Source organism: Petromyzon marinus, chromosome 47, assembly GCF_048934315.1.
Source record: "Petromyzon marinus isolate PM22_M1 ecotype Great Lakes invasive population chromosome 47, UKy_Petmar_22M1.pri1.0, whole genome shotgun sequence".
NCBI classification, from domain to species: Eukaryota; Metazoa; Chordata; class Hyperoartia; order Petromyzontiformes; family Petromyzontidae; genus Petromyzon; species Petromyzon marinus.
In genome coordinates this window covers 10,346,441-10,362,017 of record NC_133713.1, presented here as the reverse complement: position 1 = coordinate 10,362,017, position 15,577 = coordinate 10,346,441, and the positions used below count along the sequence as shown (strand labels likewise).

Here is a 15,577-nt window from a genome sequence, read left to right as displayed (position 1 = left end):
AAGGCTGAGTATGGCACGAATATAAAACTTGACTAATTTACAAATTAACAGAATTACAATTCCGAGTGAGGCGGAGCTGCTGTTTGTTTTTCTGAAATCCGGCACCTTGCACAGAGCATTTCACACCAGGCCCAACCTGCCTCACCAGTGTCACACAAACCAGGCTCATATTTCACTAAGTTTGCACAAAAATAGGGCTACATTTCCAATTCAAATCAATTCCCAATGTGCCCGCTCATTCTTACAATGACAATGATGATTATAACGATGGCAATTACGATAGATGCTTCCCACAGGCAAACTTTGCAGTAGTGAGCTTTTGTGACTGTCGTGTACTCTAGACTCCTAATAAGGATTCAATCGGTGTACAGTCGTCTCTCTCCGCATCACTGCTGCTGCTGTTGCTGCTGTCATTCGACCACATACGCTCAAATGTATTTTGCCGGTGACATTAGACAAGAGGACCACAACCAAGTTAGTGTGGAACGTTGGGCCAACGTTGGTCCGACAGTTCCTACAACCTGCCAACGGTGTCCCCAACATTGGCATGTTTTACTGGGAATGCATTTCTTCAGGAGCTGTTGATGGCTTTCGCATAATTAGTACAGGGCAGAGTGGTTGCTTTAATTGTTGTTGTACAGGTTTTCTGTGTATTGTTTGAAACGAGCGGAGGTTAAGGTGATGCGACGTACCCTCTTGAGGCTGTACCCGGCGTAGAAGATTACTGGAGGGAGCAATACGTTGAAAAATACTTCCGGGTCAAAGGTCGCCTGAAACGAGAATTAAAAAAGACAAGGGCATGAGGGATTATTCATCATCATCAGCATCAACGCAATCGTTCCACTGCTGGATGAAGTCCTTTGCAAGCCAATGCAAAAGGCTTAATTAATCGTTCATCATCTGCCATGATCAATCCATTGCTGAATGAAATCCTCCCAAAGCTGTCTCAAAAGGGCTGTAAATCATTATAGTTATTCATCACGAATGCAATGTTGGCTACACTGAGATTTCATTCATGATTAAAATAGTGATCTACCGACTTTTGTAAATCCATTGATGGATTAAGGCCTCTCAAAATTGTCTGCCATGGGGATTGTTCAACTATACTTTACCAAGCTTGTGGGTGCAAGTTGTTACAAAATGAGCAGTATCCAGGAACCGGTTCAGAAATCACTTGCCACTGATGTTAGCCATAGCGGGGATCAGAACTCGGGTCGACAGGTTTGTAGTGCAGCAGGAGATAACCACTACACCACCCCTCCAAAAATCATAAATAATGTTCGTATGCCTGATTCAACACAGGGAATGCATTTTAATGGGCGTTTAACCTTTACAGTGGCTAACTGTTATGGTAATGCCGCAAATTGAATAATCCTTTAGCCACGTAACCAAACGGATAGAAACCATACAACTTTGTCCGTCTCGTAAAATTAATCACTCGACAGGCACGAGCCAGTTGTCTCGCGAAGTTACAATTACAATAAACCACTCCGGTCCATCCAAGTCAACGTTGGAGTGTGACCTTGCCCTAAAAGGGGGGTGGGAGGGGGGGGGCATAAAAACTTGGAGGAGGAGGGGGGCACATGACACAAAGTGAATCTTTAAACAAATGTTAAGTGCACCGAGTATCGACACGATGCGATTTCGTGTCTATCGTGAATTCTGCTCCAGCTCTCGTTTGCGTGCGCGTACACACGCACGTACGCGTGCAGAACTTCTTTCGCACCGTACGAAGCCCACTGTGCTCATCCGAGGAGCGGTTTTTGACGGCCGACGCTTGAATTGCGGCTGATGTTCTTGGCTACGGTGCCCAATGTCGTTGTGGAGAATTTAAGTAGCAAAATAAAGAAGCCGGCAATCTACCCTACCCCACTCCTGCGTTACCATCTGTCCATCCACATTTTTTGTCTTTATGTGGAAAGAAGACGATGGCATGGGAGCCCATAATATCTTCATTTGTATATTGTCTTATTTTAAATAACTCAACACATTTGTCAATAAACACCGCGGCCTTAAAAGGCAAACATATATTGTGCCGTGCTACAATAGGTGACGTTTTGTGCAATTGTCCTGCTTCATAGCATCTACGTAAAAAATTGTCTTAATAATAATACAAATAATCTTTAATTGTGCAGGAAAGCCTGCGCTTTAAGTACCTGCTTCAAGGAGGGCCCTGGTACATTGTGATGTACCAGGGCCCTCCTTGATGTACCAAGAGGGGAAGAACACACAAACTACCAGGTTTTGCACAATCTTTGCCCACGCCCTGGACAAAGTAATTTCAGAGTTTCTCCTTTAACTAATTTCTGTTTGCGGGTGACACCACGCACACACGCCAATACCAACATCCTGCCATTCGCCACGAAGTGACGGTGATGTCACAACGGCGTCTGTGCCAGGCTAGGTGCACTTTGAGGCCACGTGAAGTGTCGAAAGCTCGCTGACAGGAGGTCCCGGGACAAACGCAGATGCCATGGGTTGACCGACTGAGATGACTGGTAGATGCACCAGCTGTACCCCCTACTGTGCCAACTTGCTGCACTTTAGCCACCCGGGGCTCTGTACATTGTTGTGAGCATCGCTCCTCTGCCCTCCGTTGTTGTTGGAGGGCGACTGCCTCCAACTGTCCAGGGGAAAGATCCCCCGTGTAGCCTGTAACAGACTGTAGGGACAAGTGCTGTTAGCGAGCACCTATGAAGGCCGGCATGGCACACGAGGGGGTGGGTGGCCAGCATCACGCCCGGCCGCCTTTGTCTCCCCAGTGGCGATGTTTACACATTGCACCAGGTACTCATTTGAGGCTGAGTCGACCTAGGGGAAGGCTCAGGACCGGTTCAGATAATCGTCACCGGTGTTGGTCGTGAGCGTGAATCGAACCCGGGTCGCTGGGTTCGTAGTGCAGCGCTGACCACTACACCACCACTCCCCGCTATAAATAAGCGCACACACACAGACACACACACAGACACACTGACACACACACACGCAGACAGACACACACGCAGACAGACACACGCACAAACAGACACACGCAGACAGACACACACACAAACAATAACAACAACCGCCATTCGCCACTAAGTGGCGGTGACGTCACCATGACGCTGTTGCCAGGCCATGTGCACCTTTAGGCCACGTGAAGTGTCGAACGCCCGCGGGCAGGAGGTCACGGGGCAGACCCAGGTGCCACGGGTCGACTGACTGAGATGACTGGCTGATGCACCACCTGTGCCCCTTAATGTGCCAACCTGCTGTGCTTTAGCCACCCGGCGCTCCGCTCGTTGTTGTGAGCGTCGCTCCTCCGCCCTCCGTTGTTGTTGGAGGGCGACTGCCTCCAACTGCCCAGTAGCATCCTTCACGAGCCTCCTCCACAGAGGCCGATCTTGACACCGCTGGTACCAGTCATCGGCAAGTCCACTCAGCTCCACGTCCTCCTGTACCACATCACTCCATCTCTTCTCTAGTCCGTGCCGCGCCCGCTTAGCCCCCTCGATCCGGCCAAACAAAAGCTGTTTCGGCATGCGGTGGCTGGGCATGCGGGCTACATGACCCAGCCAACGCAGCCTTGCCTGCCGGAGGAACGCACAGATGGGGCCTTGCCCAGATCTTTCAAAGATTTGTGAGCTCCTCACACAATCCAGCCTGGTTAAATCCAGGATGGATCGTAGGCAGGCCAGCCTAAATGTTTCAAACCGGCGAAGATGTTCCATTAGGGGGGTCCACGTTTCGCAAGCGTAGAGAAGGGAGGGAATAACCGTGGCTGAGAAGACCTGAAGCTTAGTGCGGAGCGACAGACCAGGTAGCTTCCACACGGCGTTACGCAACCGATAAAAAGATATTGCTGCTCGACTGATTCGGAGTGAGACCTCTGCTGTTAAACTGGAGCCGGTCGCACAGAGACAAAGACAAAGATCCCCCATATAGCCTTAACAGACTGTAGGGGCAGACACACACAGACACACACACACAGACACACACAGAGACACGCACAGACAGACACACACAGAGAGAGACACACAGACACACCCACAGACAGACACACACAGAGAGACACACAGACACACCCACAGACAGACACACACACAGAGAGACACACAGACACACACACAGACACACACACACAGACACACACAGACACACACAGAGACACACACACACAGACACACACAGAGACACACACAGACAGACACACACACAGAGAGACACACAGACACACCCACAGACACACGGCACATGAGAGCCCCAGGCACGATGCTTCTGCGTGTTCTTACGCAACTGATATCCGTTAGAAAACCTCAATTCCTGTGCCAGGGCACAGAAGCTTAGCATGTTGTGCAAGTGTAGGGGGGGGGGGTTTGCAGGAACACAACACCGGAGATATTTAATTTTTTTGTTGGGTGTTAAGCCATCTCTTTACGATGTGTTTGGATGTGCGTGCAACACACACAGGCCGGGGGGGGGGGTCATGGCAACAATGGGTGGGGGTCATGACAACGGCAACTTGAAGCAATGTGTGGGCCGATGCCTGCTACATTGAGGGCAACATTGGCACGTCAAATGAAGATTGAAGCAAATGCAACGTCCGCATTTGTAGATAGAGTACAGTACTTGTCCCCGCAACCCCGCTTGATAATTAATTGGGAGCGAGCCGTAGAGCCACGTCCTTGTCAATCCACTGCTGGACGAAGGCCTCGCCACCGTGACGGCCACGTGGCTTGTTTGACCATACTTCACCACACGCCTCACATCCCTTGAGAGTGTTCCATCTCAGGAGGCGTGCGGGACTTTTATTTCGGGCTCGGATTGGCGACCATCGGCGCGCACAAGCAGGTCGCTCTCGACTGCAGCGTGGAGCAACAACAACAACACAACAACAACAATAATAAAATGTTGTACTGTGCGGTACCGTTATTCTATGCTCCCGAACCGGCACTGACCTACGCTCAAAGAGCCCCCCGTGAACAGCACGGTGGGGGGGGGGGGGGGTCCTCGTGTCTACACGTGCGTGCGGCGTGCACAACAACTTAGTTGTTGTTGTTGTTTTGGTGGTCGTGGTGGTGATGGTGGTCTTCTTCTTCTGTACGGCTGCTGATGTACAGGAGCAGTAGCGGAGTGGATCGCCGTGATGACTCCCTTCGCATTTGTGGATCGGGCGCTTGTCTCGTTATACGCTGTGTGCAGTCTGTTCTGGATGATCGCAGTCGCACACGGGATAGTTGTTTTTAATTTCCCATTTGTGCATCAGGTATCCGCATCTGCCATGGTTTGTGCGGATGCGGTTTAGGGTGGACCATGAGCTCCGTGGCTAGTGGTTGTTGTGTGTGTGACCCCGTTACAACAGCAGCACTCCACAATGAGAGTGTTACTGCTGTTGGTTTGGTGGTGGTGAATGGGTGAGTGGTCCCGGTACAGTCGATAGGCTCCACTACGACAGCGTTGTTGTTGTTGTTTTGGTGGTTGTGGTGGTGGTGGTGGTCTGTGTGTGTGGCAGGAAGCGCCACGGTCTCTCTTATCGCGACCCTGGCACGTGCTGGACGTGGGCAGCACGCCGGCTGCCCCGGCAGGGACGCGGGGAATCGTTGTAGGTGGGATGCGTGGTGTCTGGCGGTGGCGACGACGATAACGATGGAATTTACAAAGCGTGAATTATTTCACGCGCATAAATGACCGTGGCTCTCTTGAGGTGTGGAGCCAATCTCGGCGTCGCTAGAGCGCGAAGGCGACAGAGGTGGTGGCCTATAAGTTTCCCTTCACAGTCGGTGTACATCGAATTCATCTGCGAGCGTGCAGCAGCAGCAGCGGGTATGCCACCGAGAAACGAGGCCTGCCAGCAACCGTGGTTCTGCTCCTTGGTGTAGAGGATGAGGAAGAGGTTGTGAGTCACTCTGCTGCGGCAGAGAGTTCCACCGTGAGATGCAAGCTAGAGCCGTCCCCAGGGTACGGCGAATCGGGGCGACTGCCCCGGGCCCCACGCTTTGGGGGGGGGGGGGCCTTGCGCTTTGATGTCACGGCGTCAGATGTTATACGCCTGGTTTAGTTTAAAGGCGTCGTGGTGTGAGTTGACGCGGGCACCGCACCCCCCTCCGTGGACGGTCCTGGCTGTAAAGTGCAGATTGAGAGCAGCGAGGAAGAGATTTGGCGGACGACCGAGAGTGGAGGCAAGGAGATCTTGCGGCTGTCCCCTGCTGGCGATGGTGTGAAGCCAGCGGAGGGAGGTGAGGGAATGTCGCCGAGGAGGACACGGGCGAAATGGTCTTCAAAACAATGGGCAAGGTGGAGTTGAAATAGTGGAGTTGAGACCCGACCACGCTGTAGGCGATGGTATTGACAAATTTCGGTGGCGATGAGTGGATATAAATGACGATGAGTCTCCAGGTGGTAAGTCGCAGGGCCACCGATACCAAGGGTCAGTTTCCAGGAGGCAATGGGGGTGGTGGTGAACGGTGTCGAAGGCAGCGGAGGTGCCTAGGCCGAGGAGCGTGACGATTGAACCGGAGGCCCCAGATGGAGGGAGACGTCACCTTCGAGCGCCCTTGTCAGTGCAGTCTCAGTGGATGGTGGTGGTTGGTGGTGGCGGTGGAAGCAGTCGTGGGTCTAGAGGCGGTGATGGTGATGGCGGTGGTGGTGAGGGAGGTGTTGATGGGTGCAGCGGTCATGGCAGAGATGGTAATGGTGGTGATTGTGGTGCTGGTTGCAGCTGACCTACGAACCCGGCGATGCGAGTTCGATTCCCGCTCACGGCCAACACAGTGACGATTATCTGAACTGTCCAGTCTCAAATGAGCGCCTGGTGTGGTGTTTAAACATCGCCACTGGGGAGACAAAAATGGCCGGGCATGGTGCTGACCACCCACCCCGTCGTGTGCCGTGCCGGCCTTCATAGGTGCTCGCTAACAGCACTTGCCCCAACAACCTGCTGAGGCTATACGGGGGATCTCTGTCTGTTGGATGGCGGTGGTGGTGGCAGTGTTACTGGCGGTGGTGGTGTGGGGCGGTGTTGCCGACGGCACGTGGTGTTGTGTACTTTGGTGGGAGCCGCGTCGCACGCGATGCAGCACAACAGGAAATGCTGAGCCAGCATGGTAAGTGCTGAACGGGGTGTCGGTCTGTGGCTCTCAGTGGTTTTAATGCAAAGACTCCAGGAAATGTGAAGTCACCCCTCCAGAACTGGGGCTACAAGCTCATTCTAAAATCGACTATATCATAGAAATTTTAATAATAGTGAGTATTAAATCTTGACTTAAAGCTTTCGTGACTGCAGGAATTCATATTCTTTGGGACTTTCGGTGGAAGCCACGTAGATATAAAAATAATTTTTAAAATACAAATATCACGACGTTTCGACCGCAACACAAGCAGTCGTCATCATGATGACCGAAAGACTCAAGGAATATAATAGTTAGTATTTTTTATAACCAGTTCTGACGAGAAGGGGAATTAAAGTGGATACAACTGTACTGCGCCCCCAAGTACAGGACGGCTACCCCAATATACAAGGTGTTTAAAAGATGGACCCAATTTCAAAGCAGTATATTTCACGATGGCAACATGTTACAATTACACAAAAGGTTACAAACGGTTTAATGAGTTACCAAGTTTTACTAACCATTTTATAAATGCTCTATGTGCCCTCCACCTGCTGTACGGAAAACATCGAGACGATAGTTGAATTCGTCCCAAACGCCTCTCAAAGTGTCTTCTCTTCCACTGAAGTCACCGCTGCCGTGATTCTGTTTTTGAAGTTATCCAGATTAGTCGCTAATGGTGGCACAAAAACACCACGGTCTTTGACGTATCCTTACAAGAAAAAGTCGCAGGGTGTGGTGATGTCTGGGGATCTTGGGGGCCAAGAGTGTAGCGCCAAGTCTTGGGGTGCCGTGCGACTTATCCAACGTTGAGGCAGTATGTCTTGCGAATGACTGAGGCTAGGGGCTGTTTGTGCGCTGGGAGAGGCATCTAGCGGTCATCATTTGAAATTCTATACCCCGCCATTTCAAGTGGTAAGAGTTTCATTCATGGGCGGTTCGTGGTTGCAGAGATATAGCGATTTCAAATCGGGTCCATCTTTTTTTAAACACCCTGTATAACAAGATTTGTATTGATTTTACAAGATAGTTTGACGAGTAAAAAAAAATCAAGCATTTCTCTCCGTAATAAGTGCTACACGTATATTCATCCTGTTGTTTCTCTTCAACGTGACTTTACCGAAAAAACTAAGAATATGAATTACTGCAGTCACGAAAGCTTTAAATCAAAATTTGCTACACGTATGTTACACGGAGACGTTATGTAATGTTGTGGTTAATATCTTGGCGGCCTATTTCATATTGTCATTTTTTTTAAGTATTGCTGGCTGGAGGGAGGGAGGGAGGGACGTTCACGTCCAAAGTTGGTGCGGGCTGCTCGCCATTTCTGAGACGTATTTCCTCCTCGTCTCTGTGCCAGGAAACTAACAAAAGCACGTGCCTAGTAAATAATGCAACACGGGTGCAATCAGGGCCTCCGTCAATTTGCCCTTTTAACAATGGCGATGGGAGATGGGAAGGCATGGGGGGGCATTGGGGGTCCCCAGGCAACATGATTCACCGTAGACCAATATCTCTCTTCACCAGCCTGATAGTAATAATGATAATGAGAACAGCATTACCTTATGAAGATAATCTTAAGTGTGCGGCAAAAGGGTCTCCACTGTCGAGTCCAGGTGAGGGGCATAGTTGCAATGTTACCAACCACAGAGTTTACATGTGTATGGGGATATCCGGTCCGAAAATGGAAATTGTTTTTGTTGACGTCCGTTCAGTTTTCTGCAGATATAATTTCATTAAACGTTAGTGAAATAAATACTAAGTGAAACAAATACTAAGTGAAATAATATCTAAGTGCCTACATACTTGCCTGTCTGCTTTACCCACCCAGCTAACAATCCACTCACCTACCTTCTCACCCACCAAGCTACCAAACCTACCTACTCATCCATCCATCCATCTAGCCACCCAGCATCTGTTGTTATTACTACGGGGATATGAATAACTACATATCGGGATTGAGAAAGGCAGATTATTGCATGGAACATTATTAAAAGCAGCCAAGATGCCCGAGTGAGTCGAGGCTGCAGAGGCTGCGTACACACTTTGAACAATCACAATTTCACGTGGCCTTTGTAGAGTTAATCATTAGCTCGCTGCTCACGGCTGTTAATCACTTACTGTCCTTTATCAATCGGCTGCTGGATGAAGGCATCCACTGCCGGTCATGGGGGTTGTTTGACCTTACTTCACCACACTGGTCAGTGCTGGTTATGGAAAGGTGCCAGGATCAGTTTAGGTATGAGAACCATGCTTGGCCACCTTTGACTCCCCAGTGCTAGCGTGTTTTCTTTTTTACGCATTGCACCGGGTACGCAGTGAATGCTGAGACGATCCAGGAAAGGTCCAGTTCAGGTATCACTCGCCAATGTTCCTAGCCGTGGATTGAGACGGAATTTGGGTCATCGGGCTTACAGCGCAGTGTGCTAGCCACTGCGCCACCGCTCCAATAACCTCTCCCTAATTGGAATGCAGCTCGCTTAAGTGCGATAAAGCGCAGCGCTGCGCTCGCAATGATACCAGAACACGGGCAATTGCATTTAATAGATGGAGCAGGGCAAGAGATAACGAAACCCATTCGGACCAATGCAATGCCCACACTTCACGGACCAATAACAAAAGCCAAATAATACGACTGATGCAATCTGCAACTACTAATAATAATTCAAATTTGTATAGCATCCATTGGAGCGGTGGTGCTGCGGTTAGCACACAACGCCATGAACACCCGCAACGCGAGTTGGAACCCCGGACACGGCTAACATCAGTGCTGAGTGATATCTGAACCGGTCCTGGGCACTGCCCCCCTTCCTTTTTAAAATCCAAAATATCTATCATGGTGAAGTATGGTTTAAGCAACCACGATGACTCCATCGTCCTTGGTAGCTGTGAACTGCGCAAGCTCAAATCGGAATATTTATTCACGCTGGAGCAATCCGATGAGCTATAAAGCTCTTCATTTTTTTCATAGATGTCCAGTGAATAGGGGCGGGTCCTTACCGTCTGAAATTTCGAAAACGTTTTTTTGGTTGGGCCATGTTTTTGTTTATTGTAGTACGGAGTTAGACTGATGGCCTTAATCTTAGTTGTCATGTGGTTGTTCTTGTTGTTGTTTGACTTGCATCCCACTGGGATTTTCGCACAGTGCGTTGGTGTACGGTGCTATTTCAGGAATATTTTGATGTTTTTTTTCCTGGATTTTCTGTTTGCACAGTCACATAATCACTTTAAGATGTTTTCTTGTTCATGTTTTTGTTTTTTGTTTGTTGCGGTTGCACCCAATTCAAGAGCCGAATGGCTCACAGGGCGATACCAAATAAATGAAACTATGAACTATGAAATAAAGTCTGAATCTGGACGTCGCTTGGACGAGCAACCACCACGCATGGCAGGTGACATAGGCCTGTAATTGTATCGCGTGTGGGGTACAAGCGGTGGTTGAAACGAGTTATGCCTCTCATTTAAAATGGGTTTCTATTCCTTCGGGTGTGCGCGATGTTTCCGCAGAGGGGAAACGACGGCGGTGAAGGCACTGCGCTGCTGCAGGGCCTACAGGTTGCATTCTGGCACTTGTACACAGGGCCGTGTTATCCAATAGGCCACAGTAGGCGCTGAGCCTAGGGCCTACTCACTCACCAGGGCCGTGTTATCCAATAGGCCACAGTAGGCACTGAGCCTAGGGCCTACTCACTCACCAGGGCCGTGTTATCCAATAGGCCACAGTAGGTGCTGAGCCTAGGGCCTACTCACTCACCAGGGCCGTGTTATCCAATAGGCCACAGTAGGCACAGTGCCTAGGGCCTACTCACTCACTAGGGCCGTGTTATCCAATAGGCCACAGTAGGCACTGTGCCTAGGGCCTACTCACCAACTAGGGCCGTGTTGTCCAATAGGCCACAGTAGGCACAGTGCCTAGGGCCTACTCACCAACTAGGGCCGTGTTATCCAATAGGCCACAGTAGGCACTGTGCCTAGGGCCTACTCACTCACTAGGGCCGTGTTATCCAATAGGCCACAGTAGGCACTGTGCCTAGGGCCTACTCACCAACTAGGGCCGTGTTGTCCAATAGGCCACAGTTGGCACTGAGCCTTGGGCCTACGAAAAATGTAAGGGCCTAGGAAAAAAACTGTTGACCCATGTTTTTTTTTGTTTGTATGGAAAAAAAGTATCTTCTTGAATAAATATATTTATATCGCAAGGATAGGCACAGTGTATATATAAAGAGCTCAAGTCATGTCAATCGGGGTTTTTAATAAGGTGCGAGAAATTAACACCTGAGATGAATTTTTCGAGATTTTTTTCATTACAAAATTATCAAATAACATCTTCAAATTGTGTTTTTTTTTCGCACAATCTCATTCTCAATAGACAGTAGTGCAAGGGAAGACCTATGGACAAAGTACCGCGTGAACCAAGCAGAGTGACAGCGGCGGTCGTAGTGCCAACTGCATAAAGTTTAATCACTGAAGGCCGACGAAACACGAGTGCCTATAGGGCCCACAAGAACATTACTCCGGCCCTGCTTGGAGATTAACATCGCCACCACTGGGTACAAGCATCGACAAAAGCTACGTTGAAGGTGGTGGAGGATCTTACGCGTGCGCGTCTGTGCGCGAGATCTTTGGCCAGATCATTACGTGCACTAACCCCTCCAAAATAACATCCATGACGAATCGGAACACTTTATTTAAATATGAATTGGCCAATCATCCAATTGCAGGAGCTTTTCTAATAAAAGACTCGGCGGGGCTTTCCTAGACAATAATTTACATGAACATTCTATAATATAAAAACTGAGCTCATTGAGCCATGAATGCTATTAAAATTGGACAGCTGTTGCAGTGTTTGATGGTCTCGGCATGGTATTTGTGTGTGTTCTGATAGTGTTAATCTGTGTGTGCATGTGTGTGTCTGCTTCTGTGAATGTGTCCAGAATGAATGTACGTGCCTGCGAGTGTCTGCGGGTGTGGATGCGTATCTGTATGTTTGTGGGGAGGGGTGGTGCAGCGGTTAGCACGCTGCGCTACGAATCTGTGACGATTATCTGAACTGGTCCTGGGCCTCCCCTAGGTCGACTCAGCCTCAAATTAGTACCTGGTGCAGTGTGTAAACATCACCACTGGAGAGACAAAGGTGGCCAGGCGTGGTGCTGGTCACCCAACCCCTCGTGTGCAGTGGTGGCGCACACAATTTGTCTACATCTGTATGCGCGCCTTGTATGTGTATTTATGTGTTAGACAAATACAAAGACCCCAGTGGAGCCTTCACAGCTTGTTGGGGCAAGTGCTGTTAGTGAGGACCTACTATGGCCAACACAACCTTCATCGGTCTCCAGCGTCGTAAAACAGTGCGCTAACCGCAAAACTGAGGTCGATTCCCGCTCATGGCCAAATTGGGTGACATCTGAACCAGTCCTGGCCCTTCAAATAGGTAAATTTAGCATTAAATTAGTACCGGGTGTGGTGTGTAAATACACACCGGCAATGGAGAGACAAAGATGGCCGGGCGTGGTGTTGACCACACCACCACCCGTCTCTTGGGCCAGCAGACTGTTTAGGTTATGCAGAAGGGGCCTTTGTCTTTGTGCGTGTGTATGTTACGTTCGCGTGCGCGTCTGTGCGTGATCTTTATTCTCTATTATCCCCGGCTCGATAACGAATTAAAGTACAATTTAATGTTTGGACCTGGGTGTGGGGGGAGCGCGGGTGGTGGGGGCTACCAGATCCATCACTTCGTAATTCTGTGCGTTCACCGTGGATCGCCAGCACCAGGACAGACGCCGGCCCATCGCAAACGCGCCAACACCACGCCGACCCAATTTATTTGGTGCAGATATATTTTATCATTTAATATACGAAAAAGTACATTTCCCCCGGCAGCATTTAAATCACACGCCGATGTGCTGTAACCTTGTCGGTATTATTTATTTTTTTGCGCCGCAAACTATAATTTTTTTCTCTTTTTTTGGGGATTTTTATTTTTTGAATTGCATTCCAGTTTTCGGGCAGGGCGCCGCTGCAGCCCCGGTAGACCCAGCCGCCCTGTCTCACGCAAGAGGGATGGTGGGGGGGTTGTGGTATGGGTGGCAGTGGCGGTGGTGTTCACGAATCCAATCTGCGTCTCCGTGAAAGCCCTCTCTGATCCGCGGCCTCATTTCTTCCCTGCGTTTTGCCGGCGCTAAAGCGATTTGCTTTGCGGAGTCACGAGGGTCGAACGTTCTGCTCGGGCGCCAGCCGCCGTTGTTATTCGCGAATGCCCTTCTACAAACACGCCAGGGCCATGTACTCATAACGATTTCATTTGTTTTTTCCACCTTATTTAATAAATAAATAAAAATCGCGCGGAGCCATCGCCTTTTTTTTCAGTTGTGGCATTTTCTTTTTTTGGGGGGGAGGTGAGGGCTAGGGAGCTCGGAAGCTGGAGGGATGGGTGGTTTACCTCCCCGTTGCGTACACGAACGTGCGGCCAGCTGGTACATTTGAATACTCGTCACAAACAGCTTTGGGTGGGGGGGGGGGGGGTGATACATTTCACACGAAAATATTTTTTATTTTACTTACTACTGATTATGTTTCTACTTTTTTTCGATATTTTCTGTAAAGCGGTTGATTTTTGGTCGAATTTCGATTCGCTTATTTTTGCTCCGACTTCCATTCGCTTCATTGCTCTGCTTGGTTTTTTTCGTGATTGCATTTTGCCATTTTTTTTATTTGCTGGTCCTGGGTCACTCTTGCAAATGAGACTAGACCCCGGTCTCTCCGGTTCTGGATAAACATTGAAAAACATTTGGATCTAGAACTTGGGGACTGACATCCTGTCGTTTGAAAAGCCAGGCTTGTTGAATCGCCGTATGCAACACATCGTGCGCTCGACGGTGAAGGCTTGTGAGTAACGGTTGTCGGTGAGGAAGGATGCCACACAAGAAGTCTGTGTTCGTTACCCATGTGGTAGGCGGGGTTGTACTGCTTGTTTATCCTCCAACAGAATGAGCGGACAGAAAGGTCGTGACAATGTATGTATGTTGAACTTATTTTGCACCGTACGTAGCCAACCGTGCTAATTGGAGGTGTGGGGGCAAGGACATGTAGGTATGCTGTATAGATTTTAAATCATGGTTTGCTAAGCACGGGTTCAAAAAGACCCAAAATGCCGAGTTTCCAGCAACAAATAACACTATTGAAGGTGTAAGTGATGGCAGTTGATACGTTTGTTGAATTTAGCAAGAAGGACTTGGCCAATGACACGATGGGAGGGAATTCCCATAAACACAGTGGATGGACAGCAGTCCATGTTTATTTTACATGGAGAAATAATGCTGAAGATCCTGGGCAGCTGGGCAGGTCTATAATCTTCCCAATGGGGGGGGGGGGGTTCCTGAAATGTCAATATTTTAAAATGAGGCCCCCCCATTAATAATAAGATTTGTGGTATTTCCTCCGGTAAATATCAACAAGTACCAATTTTCAGATTCTCAGGGTGCCCTTCCCCCCATCCACTCACCTGCTGGAGCAGCTGGTTCCCCCCTCCACCTCCGCCCCTCACCTACTGGAGCAGCTGGTTCCCCCTACCTCCACCCCTCACCTGCTGGAGCAGCTGGTTCCCCCCTCCACCTCCACCCCTCACCTGCTGGAGCAGCTGGTTCCCCCCCTCCACCTCCACCCCTCACCTACTGGAGCAGCTGGTTCCCCCCTCCACCTCCGCCCCTCACCTACTGGAGCAGCTGGTTCCCCCTACCTCCACCCCTCACCTGCTGGAGCAGCTGGTTCCCCCCTCCACCTCCACCCCTCACCTGCTGGAGCAGCTGGTTCCCCCCCTCCACCTCCACCCCTCACCTACTGGAGCAGCTGGTTCCCCCCTCCACCTCCGCCCCTCACCTACTGGAGCAGCTGGTTCCCCCCTCCACCTCCGCCCCTCACCTACTGGAGCAGCTGGTTCTCCCCACCTCCACCCCTCACCTGCTGGAGCAGCTGGTTCCCCCCCTCCACCTCCACCCCTCACCTACTGGAGCAGCTGGTTCCCCCCTCCACCTCCGCCCCTCACCTACTGGAGCAGCTGGTTCTCCCCACCTCCACCCCTCACCTGCTGGAGCAGCTGGTTCCCCCTACCTCCACCCCTCACCTGCTGGAGCAGCTGGTTCCCCCCTCCACCTCCACCCCTCACCTGCTGGAGCAGCTGGTTCCCCCCCTCCACCTCCACCCCTCACCTGCTGGAGCAGCTGGTTCCCCCTACCTCCACCCCTCACCTGCTGGAGCAGCTGGTTCCCCCCCCCTCCACCTCCACCCCTCACCTGCTGGAGCAGCTGGTTCCCCCCTCCACCTCCACCCCTCACCTGCTGGAGCAGCTGGTTCCCCCCCTCCACCTCCACCCCTCACCTGCTGGAGCAGCTGGTTCCCCCTACCTCCACCCCTCACCTGCTGGAGCAGCTGGTTCCCCCCCCTCCACCTCCACCCCTCACCTGCTGGAGCAGCTGGTTCCCCCCCCTCCACCTCCA

The 15,577-nt window shown here is 50.5% G+C and overlaps 1 protein-coding gene across 2 annotated transcripts in view; it reads right to left on the bottom strand.

Annotated features, from left to right (window-relative positions):
- Positions 1-15,577, bottom strand: part of LOC116952633 (sodium/hydrogen exchanger 9-like) — a 52,975-nt gene that overhangs the window by 25,119 nt on the left and 12,279 nt on the right. For both annotated transcript variants that reach the window (XM_076074391.1, XM_076074392.1), the window contains exon 3: positions 693-770. In XM_076074391.1, coding sequence (XP_075930506.1) covers positions 693-770 — 78 coding nt within the window. The remainder of the gene's footprint in view (positions 1-692; positions 771-15,577) is intronic.